Genomic DNA, 12349 nt, shown 5'->3' with positions numbered 1-12349 from the left:
AATAGTTATGACATCCAAAACCATCACTTTGTCTTGGGGCATCAACTATCTTACTCTCATGTAACCATGATTTCATCTATAAACTTTCTATACAATATATTTTTTTCATACACATACTCATTCAATTTCTCAGGAATTTGGTGAAGTTGGAATAGAACTCAAACACTGTCAACTTCAAGGTAAAATCCATGTAAAAATAGTATTTGATGAACAATAAAAAAAGAACCAAATTTCAAATATAAGAAGAGGTTTTGTTAATTTAATAAACTAAAACATTTAAAATAATGAAAATAAGCAGTTACACTTGTGTGATTACTGTGTATTGGGTAATACACACATGGGTGACAATTTCCAGGTTGATACAGTACAAAGTTTCATGTATGGTGCAACACTTGGATGCTGACTCTGCAAGTTTGTGGCTACAAACAGAAACCCCAACAACTGAAGGAAATGAAAACTGTTCCTGGCTCTACCATCACCACCACCTCTGAGCTGCTCTACCTGTTCCATGCCTGGCTTATCCTTATGGTAGAGAGGCCGAGTCTCAATGTGCTCTGGGACCAATTTGTGTCCAGCTCCAGGGATTTCCTCCCAAGCACGTAAAACCTTTAAGGAGAGATGTTCATACGATTCAACTGGCTCCTCTATAGGAAAGAGGAAAACAAAAAGAACAAAGAGAGCTGAATTATAATACTGAATCCCTTGGTAATATGTTCCATTAATTATTAAAAACAGTAATTAAAAATTTGCTTGAGTTAACAGAAAGACTTTATGTATTCCAGCTAAATAAAGAAGGGCCTTGAAATGCATTTAGTTCTCATAAATAAGGGTACCCACCAGAGTAACTAGAAGTTTAGCACTTAAGCAGAAGTTTAGCTGTAAAATAGCAAATCATTTCACTATTACAGTAGCAGTTCTTAACAAGAAGATGAAAGCAACCTGTAAATTATCCTTTTTACAAGAAATTGCAAATTTTTAAAGCTCATAAAAGACAAGGTAACTTGGATTTCACAAAGCTGACAGTAAATAGGCACTAACAGCTATCTACACCTTATTTTACATTGTGACAGCTACAGTAAAGACCCTCCTGGAGAACTGAATCACACCTCGAGGGAAGAGAGTTGAAGTCCATGGGCAAGCAAATGTCACCTTCTGACCAGCTCAGCTTGACCACTGGAAGGGAGACCCCAGAGAATGGCACCTCAAGGAAGGACCAATGCTAATATTGAAAGTAGGATGGATATTAGAAAGAAGAGAAAGCCTTTTGTGCTCTTGAGTTTCTCTTTCCTCCCTTTTTGTGTGGGCTCCACACTAAAGAAGCCCAGACTTTTGAAGAGTGATATTTCCTAGATTAGAAGTCCCTAAGTGAGAAGAAGGTTAAGATTTATTTGTGTCAGCAAACTGTTATCACTTTTCCTATGGGTGTTGCTGTCTCCAAATTGCTGGTAGTTGACAAAAGGCTCATTTGGAATTCAAACAGTAGGTATTAAACCCTTCCTAGTGGCTCAAAAAGTGAGATGATCCTGAGGTTATGAATCTTGGTTCCCTCATGTGCACCAACATGTGCTTGAGGTGCAATGTGTTTCATCTAATTTTAACCAGCTAAAAGCAAGGTCTCCAGCCTGAGCTAATCAGCCAGGCAGCCTCAGTAGCAATGACACATTGTCCTATGATATCCCATATCCTCTCAAAGACATCTTTCTAAAGACTGTTTTTACCCCTGAAGATGCCTATTTCTTCCCATGGGCTACAGGTAGTCCTAGACTACTTGGTAGTAGTGGACAGGCAGTTGGACAAGATGATTGTGGTATGTCTCTTCCAACTGAACTATTCTATTTTATCTGAATTCTTCTTTCCCTTGCAATTTAAAGCTGGATGGATAAATACAATTTTCTCCACCTGTACAGTGGAAATGGTATTGCTTCCTTTTTTTAGTACTCCTCTAGAGCTCAAATCCATAGTATTTCTTAGTTTTACAGATCCAAATGGTGACCACCACAGAAACCTGTCAGGAAATAATGATCCAGATGTACTTGTCAGAACAGCAATCTGGATAGGAATTATGCAAAGACTGTATGCTATGAACTATTTCTGTATATCATATTGAAAAACTTGTGTGCATAAGTACTTTGGTCTTAGCCATCTGGTTCTATATTTCCTTGCTTCACATTTCCATCATCTTGTCTGACATTGGTTTGTCTGAACCTCATTTTAGTGAACCAGAATCTTGATTGAGAGATCCTGTTGCTGGGAGTCACACACAGTTGTCTGCTAGTGAGGAAAACAAACAGCAGTACTGGAGTCAAAAATTTCTTTCAGGCCAAGAAACCAAAAATGGATCAACTTTTTTCCCTTCAACAGTGCTACCTTAGCTGTATTTTGTGGTTGCCAAGAGGAATGTGGTCAGATAAGGGAGTGGAGAATTTCCTACACTGCCAGTGTCCACTACTATCTCACCAAGCCCAGCTCCACTTTTTCCCCTTAAAAGGCTTCATTCTTACACCTCTTTTCCTTAATCTCAGTATAAAACTGAATTATAGAATAGTTTCGGTTGGAAGGAATCTTTAAAGACCACCTTGTCCAACCTCCTTCCATCAGCAGAGACACCTTTCTCTGATAACTCTGTCCCACTCCACCCTGATGTGATATGGCCACGCAAGGTCCTGGTAGTTTTGACCTCTTTTTAATCTGGGAGTTCTGAAAGTACTGCCATCTGGATTCATGGACCCCACAGATACCTGGATTTACAGAGTTCTGTGTTAGTACTTCAGAAGAGCAGTCAGAGTGGTAATAACCAAGAGGAGAAAAACCAACAAAGAGGAAAGACAAGTAGGTAAGGTAGGACTGGCAGGTAAAGTGGCCTGGAGTCCAACTGTGGTCAGAGACTTGTCTAACCTTGGGTAACTCCATTCAAATCTGTATTTCTCTTCCCTCTTCTTTGCAATTCTTGGGTCTGTCTACTCTAGTGTTTCAGTTTAGACAGGGACTGCATTTTTTGAAAGGCTCTCCCTGACTTCCCATGCTTTGATATGTTGTGTGGAAGGTTCTCAGAGTGTGCAAGCTGGACTCCTTTCAGATCAACACTAAGTCAGAAGACATGTTCCAAGAGGGTCCCCTGTACTTCAACTAATCCTGGGCATACCATCCTTGGGATCAGGTAGGAGCTAGTCCAAAGTATCTCCCTGCAGCCACCATCAGGATGTCAGGTCATCAGGACAACTCTAGAGATTCTTTGCAATTAAGGTACAGCAAAAGCTAATATAAACACAACCTTAACTGCCACAGTTATATGAGTGTTTCAAAGCAGACACAGACACCAGTATCTGACTTTGGAATGCATAGCACAACAGGGCCCCTGCTACAGATTGGGCAGGCACTTAGTACTGCTACAATGCAACTGAAGAATGCCAAACTACTTCATTACCGTTCTCATCTTCTGTGAAGACTGTCTGCCCCTTAAAGACTTTTGTTCCTACTTGTATCTCCCCTGGCCTCATGAAGGGTCCATTGATTTTGTAGTCCTTGCACAGCTTAGTGAGGATCTCACTTGGCTTGGTTGCATCTCGCCATGCGTTGTACCCTTCTCTGCAAAGAGGGAACAGAGAGAGAAGAAAGATGGGTGAAGTTTTCTTTCAGCAAAGTGCACTGACAAATCAGGAATTTCCATGCAGGATTTGCTTTGTGGTCAGTGGCCCTGACATCTGCTCAATCAAACTTCTCCTTTGAATTGTTCAGCATCACCTCTTGAGAAACCCTCTCTGTCTGCTCAGGTCCTGGGTACCAACCACTCCTCTGAAAACACAGGGGAAGCTGAGGCAGCCTTACCCACAGCTTAGATAAAGTAACCCAGGCATTGGCATGCTTCCCAAGAGGAAAAGAACCAGAGCTCGATCCACGTCCTACCTAAAGAATTCAAGTCTACATGTGCTACCTCCATTCAAGAAGTGTTCTGCAGCTCCCAGAGGCAGAGGAGAAGCTGAGATTATCTGGGACATGGAACGAGCACATGAAGAAATATCTCACACTGGAGATGAGCTGGCAAGGGAAGCTTTGTGGTTCAGTCTGTGCTCCTGGATTGCTTTTTTCCATTTTCCACCCTTTGTTTGTAGATAAAATGAGAAATAATCATAGGGGAACACCAAACCCACATCTGCCAGTTTAGTGCCCCACCCCAGGGCAGTGGAGTTATTTTGGATTGACTTTCTCCACACTAATTAATTTTGTGCACAACATCCTTGAGTGTGCAGCTGCATGGTAGGGACCAGGAGCTCAGCATCATAACCCTATGACTCTCTCCTGTTAGAGAGGCCATGTCAGCAGTCCCACTTTGCTCCCTCTTTGCCCAGTACCACATGAGTCCCACCAGCCTTGCTGCAATCACTCCAGTTGCAGCTGAAAAACAGAGAGCAGAGTAGAGCCCTGGCATAAATTCTCTGGGAGATTTTTTTTCCTATTTGCCCTTTATGCCTGTCCAAGGCAGTTTATCAAGCAGGTGTGTTATACATCAGCTGTTTACTACCTAAAATACTCCTTGAACAAACAGTGCTGCTAAAAAAAATTTTAAAATATCCATTTCCCATTGAGGCTGGAAGCTACCCAGAGCCATCACTAAGCTCTGTGGTGAATTTTAATTAAAATACCTCCTGGGACACTTTTGTGCTGGAGAAAGCATAATATTTATCTACATCTTGAATTTTTCTTTCAAGTCAAGTCACTCACTGTGTGCTCTGTTGCTGTCTGAAGAATTACTTACATTTCATATTGACTCTGTAACCCACAGGTAGCTCGATGCCTGCTGTAGAAACGATTTTCCAAATCAATTTTAGTCTCTCCAATGAGATCATCAGTCCCCACGAAGTCATGGTCATAGATCAAGACTCTGAGCAAGGAATCCTTGGGGAAGGTAGCTTGGATTTCAAATGATCTACAGGAAAAATTGAGACCTACATGCAGTCAAGTCAGTTTTGAAGCCTAAAAGACTAAGCTAATGAATGCTGTGCAAACAATGTGTGAATTGTGTCACTTCTAATAAGCAGTGGGGTTTGTGGTAGTACTTTTTGTTTCAGTTAAATATCTGAACATGCTGGAAACACACAGTGCAAAACTGTTTTCTTCCTCCTCCTTCTCTACCAGCCCCTGTGCAGTTCTAAGATCGCTCTGACAGTAGACAGAAATGGAATGGATCTGGTCAACTGCAATGATTCATCCTGAATCCAATACAGATGGAAGTCTGGAAATTACAAGGCTTATGAAGCTGTATGTAAGGGTTCTCACATGCTTTTCAGAACCCCCAAAACGTTCATCTGAGTCTTTTCTATTGTCTTCCAAAAGCTGCAAGTTAAATACTGAAAATAGGAATCTGGGGGCACCCAACAAAATGATTAGACAAAAGTTTTAAACAAGTCTCAAAAAAGCAAAGATCAGAACTCCTTTTTCACTCTGTTTTTGCAGATAGGATCCTGTCCTAGCAGGCTTTCAGTCCAAAGTGGTTTCTCTGGTTTAATGTTCTTACAGAATAACTGCACCTCAATTCAAAACATTTTCAACCTTCTTAAAACAGTGAAACTTACAAGAAAAAAAAAATCACAGCTATTAGCATTAAAAATATAAATAAGTATAAAGCATTGATAATACAAAGTGGATGTTTATGGCAGCTTGCCCCTGGCTCCCCCATTCAGAAGGCCATACAAGTTCAAAAAGCTGTTTATTTTTGTCCTAGCTCTAAAATTACAAGATTTATTTGTCACTCTATTCAAGCTGAAATAGGAACAAAGATTGTGAAATCACCCTTAAGTATTCTGATATTTAATTCACTTTAAACTTAATGATGGTATTAATTTGCACAGAAAATGTCATTGTTGCTTTGTTTCCTCTCATGCATCATTTTGCAAAACCTCTCACAGATTGCATTATTTTATGTGTTTTGACAGGTATGAAAATGAAATATTTTATAATCATACACGATGACACCAATTCTCAACATTCTAACCAGTATAATTACAAAACATCCAAACAGGCAGAAATCAGCATATAACAAACATTTTGTAATAGCAATAGCAACAGTTGTAGCAAGTGATAAAGTACAAATCACAGCGAATAAGGAAATAAGCCATCACTGACCTTCCAAATACAGGGTTTAGCTGCTTGGGGATGTAGTTTTCCCTGTCTTTAATTTCTGTGTTGCCCAGTTTCAGCACAATATAGGGATCTGACTTGCCATCTGGATCAGCTGGGCTGAGGTTAAATGCCTGTTAGGAAGAAAAGCTGTTTTCTCAAGAAGTTTGCTTAAATGCAGCATGGTCACAGGAAATGTAGGTCTCCTGCCTGGTCCTGGATGTTCTGGAAGCTCAGGGGCTTTTCTTGCCTGACATAATGCAAAATTTGGCCTTTAGCTTTTCAGGCTACTAGGAAAAGATGATCTGGAGGAGAAGACAGTTTGCAAAGGTGGAGCAGGTAAGTGCTGTCCCACTACTAAGACGGAAAAAGATGAGCAGGAGAGACAATGCTGAGGCAGAAGCTGGTTGCACAGGTGCATGTAGGATTCAGGAAAGGTTTTCCAAAAATAGTGTTCCAAGTCCTTGAACAGTGCAAAACAATTCTTCACAGAATCACAGAATTGTTAAGGTTGGAAAAGACCTTTAAATCTTTATATTCACGAAATAAAACAATCTTTCTTTTCTTGTCTTCTGTTTTGTTGCCACTGTCTCTTTGCATGCCATCTTTCTGTCTTAGATTACCTGCAACTCTCTTGTTTCTCCGAAATACCAGTTCCTTCTACCCTTTTTGCTTCTCACACTGTGCTCTCTCATCTTCTTGTCTTCTGTATTTCTATCTTTATTGATCCCAAAACTTGTTCACATCTACCACTTTGATAATGTGCAATTCACAGCCCCCCAAAAATATGCTCTAATTTTCTCCTTACTGAGGTTTTGTTTAAATGTGTCTTTTTGAAACAACTCTACTGATTAAAACTGGTTGCATTTGCACAACGTGGCTGGAACAGGTTGTCCATACTACGTTAGTTATGCATCCAGCCCTTTCAGTTTGAACAACTAAAGTGATTCTCCAGTCTTGCAGAAATCTCCAGAATTCTCATTAGGAATATAGAAAATTTTCTGCCCTGAACACCCATTTCTACAGCACGAAACATTGTCTGAAATATGACCAGAAAAAAATAATACCATATGGATGGGGATTTTCAGAAGCTTCACTGCAAAGACACTGAAAGTAAACCGAGCTGAAAAGAAACATCCAAGTTATTTCAAGGTTCAAAGAGCATCTGTCTACTTACTGCCACAATATAAACCCTGATGAGTACTTTGACAGAGTGGTTTGGTGGTATCCCTTGCAGGATGCGGGGCTGCCCTCTGTCCATCAAGCTGCCGTCCTCAGGACTCGGGTATATGCAGAAGGAGCCCTGGTAATACACTGACTTTTATCTTCCTCAAAAATAGGTCAGGTGCAATACAAAACCAACTCTTTGAACCTAAACAAAATATCATTCATGCAGCCTATGCTTCAATACATACATATACACAACATATTTTGTGGTACAACTCACAAGGAATCCAGACTTCAGTGCACTAAACATCATCTTTTAAAATGTCTTTTCTCTATAACATGGTACCATCACTACATTTAGATGTGGAAGTACCTGCATGCTCTTAGGTCTCTATTTGATTATTTAAAATTAACACCTGCAGGCATTCTAAATCCAGTTTTCCTGTCACTGATATTCTAAAAATAATATTTTGACCTTAACTCTATATTTGCAAATTAATAATTCCATCGGGTAAGTTTCAGAACAGTGTGTCAGGAATCTAACTGTATTTTTGCAGCTGCCATATAACTCATATAAATCAATATTGACTCATGCTGCCTCATATTGCCTGAAAGCATCTAACTAGTCATTGGGACAGAAATTTGCATTGCAAAATACTTGAGACATCAATGAGTTTAATCAGTTCCTCTAAACTACAAAGTGCTTGAAACCCGATTAGCATTACTCATGCTTTGAACATTTCAGATTGCCTGATGGTGCCCTGACTCAGGCTGTAGCTGTGAGGGCCTCCATTTAAATTACACGAAGTTGCATATAAGGTGCTGTAACTGACAGTACAGTAATAAAGCTGCGTTAGTTAAAGCTGGACTGCACAATACATTTCTTCTTCCCCTTCTGTGATTTCCAACTCCCTGTAATTCCTTATTTCAAACCAGCAGTGAACACCTGATGCTGGAGGCTGCTTTTTTTTATCAGACAATGGAAAAGGAAAACACATGACTCTAGGTCTAATAAAAGACATAATTCTATTTACAACAGACTGTCAATGTCTATTTCTTTCATTCCTGGTATACCTGACATATGTATGAAAACCTAAAGTCTCTAAATTATTATCCATTTAATCAATATTAAAGCTTACCTTAAATTTTCCTATTATTCTGTCTTCAGCATCAGCATGAACTTCGTCATTAGATTTTCCTCTTAAAAGCTGGAAAGTTTTCACCCAGTCCTCAAAGTTATTAAATTCACTCTCCAAGTCTCCTTCATAAATCTTTGAAAACATAAGAATGCTTACTTTTTGTGGTGCAGTTAATATATTTATAGCCATTTTTTTAAGACAGAATGACTAGAAATCCATTTTGATTCAAAATGCAGATTTTAATAAAAACGATGTTTTGCAGAAGTCCTTGAGGAATAAAGTTAAGTCCCCACTTAAAACAGGACCAGTTTTGTCCTCAACCAAAGTCTTTCACAACTATTGAAATGACATATTAATGCCACAGGGAGAAGTGATTTTAGAGGGGCCAAAATGAATGTTTGTGAGCCCTGGTGTGAAAAACAGTGTGGATGTGCTGCTTTTTGTTTCTGTTTCCTCTCTGCATTGTGCCTTTGATGTACTGACCCATTCTGGTACATTAACGTGTCAAAACTTGAGAGCAAAGCAGACAATAACAAAGTGCTGTGGGGACAGAGCTTTGGGATAGCTTAAAAGACCAAATCATTTTTCAAAGAACATGATTTCTTTCAATACTCTCCTCCTGTAATTTATCAAGTGTTATTCAGTGTGAAATAGAAGGGCCTATACTACTGCCATCTCTCAAAAAATGGAAATTGCAGTTTCAAATTCCCCTTTATTCAGCTACAATCTAATCCAAAGAGTCCTAATCTTTTCAAATCTCTCATCTCTCCAGTCATTTTGCATGACCCATATAGTTTTCTTTGAATTCCTTCTATAACTACCCAACTAAATTTATTGTGAGCTAAATATTATCTCCCATCAGGGAGGATGTAGTAGCGATTGCAGCAATGTTTTCCATACTCCCTTTTAAGTAATTCTTAATAGCCTGTAATACTTCCAACATGAAATTTGAGATTTCCAACTTCAGTATTTTACATGCAAACAACAACACTGATTTTTCACTGAAGTGTCTCTGGGTTTGTCTATAGCAATAAATTGAATGTCTAAGACCAAGTAGGCCACATCCACCCTATGAGATGTATGATTTCCTCTGGGTCCCATGTGCTTGAAGTGCATTATCACTTCACTATCATTTAGTGTGTTTTAGTCATTGTAAAGTGCCTGAAATAAACTTTAGGAGGGTTTGCCAAACTCAGCTGCTGATGTCAAATTTGGGGGAGACAGTGAATAACAACAGCCTTACCTCTTAGCCTTACTTCTCTCTTACCTGCAGTGTTGCTAGGTTTGGAGTTTCCTTTTGTCTCCTTTTCAATGTCTTATCCTTCTTTTTGTCTGGCTCATCCTCTATGATCAGTGCTATGTGGTCAGAAGTCTGCTTATCTACAGAGATTTAATGACATCATGTAGGTTTTAATTAGCATAGAGCATATCAAATGCTTCAGATAAGGATGCAAAATACATTTTAAAGAGTCCCCCTTGCTCCTTTTCCATTAATTTATCTACTGTCAGGCATAGGGTCCTCTCTTTCACCACTGCTCCTCCCAGGCAAGAGGAGGCATTTTATCCTCTCTGTGGCTACCAGATGAACTTGCTGGAGCAAGCGTGATGGTGTCCTGTATCACTCCTTCTCTACGTTTCCCAGAACACCCTTTTTCTTTCCCAGAACACCCTTCCCTACGTTTCCCAGAACACCTCAGTCTTTCTGACTCCTCCTCAATGCAAACTAACAGATCTTAACAGCTTCCACGTAAAATTTAAGGCTTATTTAGAACTGAAAACCAGTATTTAGGCTGACTGCAACTTCAGATACACCCTATTTTGTGATACCATTAAGCAGAGAAGAACTTGGGTCACCCTGGTATCTCACCTTGTGAAAGCCTAGAAGTATGAGAAATAGAGGGAGGTATCTGGCCAGCTTAAAGCCAGATTCTCAACACTGAGAGGAAACTTCCCAACAAAGAGAGGATGAGCTCTCAAAAATGGCACTGAGATGGTTTAGTTCTTTGGCTGAAATCTGTATTTTGAGTTCACTTTAATTTTTTGAGTCATTCATGTGTGTTTGACAGCACTAAATATTTAGAGATATATACATTATATCAGTGCTGTCCCATATGTATAATTCTTATCATGACAGTGAAAATATGTAAAAAAAACTATCAGAAGAGAATTTACAAGATCTGAAGTCATCAGTCCAAACCAATATGCCACAACTGCCTGAATAGCCTGTGGGTGGATGTCACAATGTCAAGTAAATTTCTAATCATAAGTGAACATCACACCTTTGTAGAACATTTTCTATCTAAATATTTCTTCCATGTGGACAAGTGAGCTTCACTCAGAAACTGATCTCCAACTCATCTCTCAGCATCCCTGATGATCACCGAAGTACTTTTAGCTTTTATTTCCAAAATGATACCATGTGACATTTAGGTCATGTCTTCCATCCAGAGCAACCTCAACTCCTCCTTTAAACCAGAATTCACCTCAGTCACTGGTAGAGTGCAGTCAGCTCTGGCATGTGAAGGTGCTTAGTTTAGTGAATAGCAGCTCTGTGTAAATAGTAAATATTTGGGGTTTTCCCAGCCTTTATTTTTGTCCAAAAATAAAATTTTCCAGAGTTCTCTTTGATTGTGGGAGGACCTGCTAAGCCACAGAGTATACATTTATGGAGACATACACACATACATACACAGAGCCTATTTCTGGCCAATTCTTTCAGGTTATCATGCAAAAAACTTTTCTAGAACCTGAGCTAGATAAAGCTTTTCAGTTATGGAAGTAACACACATGACCATGAGTCTGCTAGCAGAAGCTGTTGCTGCATCACTGATCCTGAATTGGATTCAAAATTGAGAGGAACTTCTTTTTCTGAACCTGTTACAAATGCAGCCTAAGATTAGGATAATCTCTACCTTGTATCATTTAGGACTTTGACTTTGCAAATCTTTGTGCATGAGATTTGAATCACAGGAAACCCATGTTAACCCAATGCTGACTGTGAAGCTTTTGTCTGATCAGCTGTAGAGGAAAGAGCCCACTATACCAGCAGTAACCTGTCACCAGATGCTACTTGTTGTCAGTAAAATAGTAGAGAAGTAAAATATTAGTGGTACAAAATAATAGAAAAATGCAAATAATTTACTCACTGTCCTCGGGTTTTCCTTCACTGGGAAAAATCCCTTTTGCCTTTCAAAAGAAAAAGATGATGGACAAACTCCTCATTATGAATGTCATACCGAAAGGGAATCATTCAGCACTAAATCTATATTTACAACATTGTTCATCCATGAGAGTTTCCAACATACTGGGTGATTTACCTTTTGCATTTTGAGCACAGAAGCATAGTATTTTGACCACCAGTCAATAACATTTTCAGCTGATTCATCTGCAATTGTTCTTTTTCTCCTCTTTGTTGACCGTCGGATAGATTTTGTCATACCCTACCAAAGGATGGAGAAAACACTGTTGAACTCTAGAACTGATCAAAACTAATCACCTGATTCATTACATTAAGCATGAACAGATGTATATATAGAAAATTTCAACCTCCAAGGGCGAAATAAAATGGAATATGAATTACTGTTTCTGTCTTTTATTCCAAGACACTTCATCATGATCATCATATTATCAAAGCTATCTCTATATTTCTTACTGACAATGCCAAAAGTTTGACCATTGGAGATGTTGCCACAGGAGCAATCCATACAACAGGCAAATCTACATAGATAAATAAATAATGGTGTTTTAAGGGATGCAAATATTCGGATACAAATTGGTTTCTCCACTTAAGTCTGCAAGCATTTTAAGGGTCTATTAATGGAAGTAATGAAATTATGTGGGATCAAAGCTGCACTGATAATTAGTTCTCTTGAGGGCCAGCAAAGTAGCATGGGCATGAACATCAATACGCAGAATTTCTAAATCTGAGG

General features: G+C 39.1%; 1 protein-coding gene across 2 annotated transcripts in view; it reads right to left on the bottom strand.

The window, feature by feature from the left end:
- FER1L6 (fer-1 like family member 6) overlaps window positions 1–12349 on the bottom strand; it is an 85404-nt gene that overhangs the window by 12200 nt on the left and 60855 nt on the right. For both annotated transcript variants that reach the window (XM_051778455.1, XM_051778454.1), the window contains exons 27-35: window positions 11738–11860; window positions 11567–11606; window positions 9688–9800; window positions 8421–8552; window positions 7292–7417; window positions 6121–6248; window positions 4754–4924; window positions 3425–3585; window positions 502–644 (exon numbers count right to left, since the gene is read on the bottom strand). In XM_051778455.1, the coding sequence (XP_051634415.1) occupies window positions 502–644; window positions 3425–3585; window positions 4754–4924; window positions 6121–6248; window positions 7292–7417; window positions 8421–8552; window positions 9688–9800; window positions 11567–11606; window positions 11738–11860 (1137 nt within the window). The remainder of the gene's footprint in view (window positions 1–501; window positions 645–3424; window positions 3586–4753; window positions 4925–6120; window positions 6249–7291; window positions 7418–8420; window positions 8553–9687; window positions 9801–11566; window positions 11607–11737; window positions 11861–12349) is intronic.

Source organism: Manacus candei, unplaced genomic scaffold (genome assembly GCF_025592945.1).
Source record: "Manacus candei isolate 608988 ecotype Guabito, Panama unplaced genomic scaffold, ASM2559294v1 h1tg000013l, whole genome shotgun sequence".
In the NCBI taxonomy this organism is placed as follows: Eukaryota; Metazoa; Chordata; class Aves; order Passeriformes; family Pipridae; genus Manacus; species Manacus candei.
This window is presented reverse-complemented; position numbering and strand designations above follow the sequence as displayed.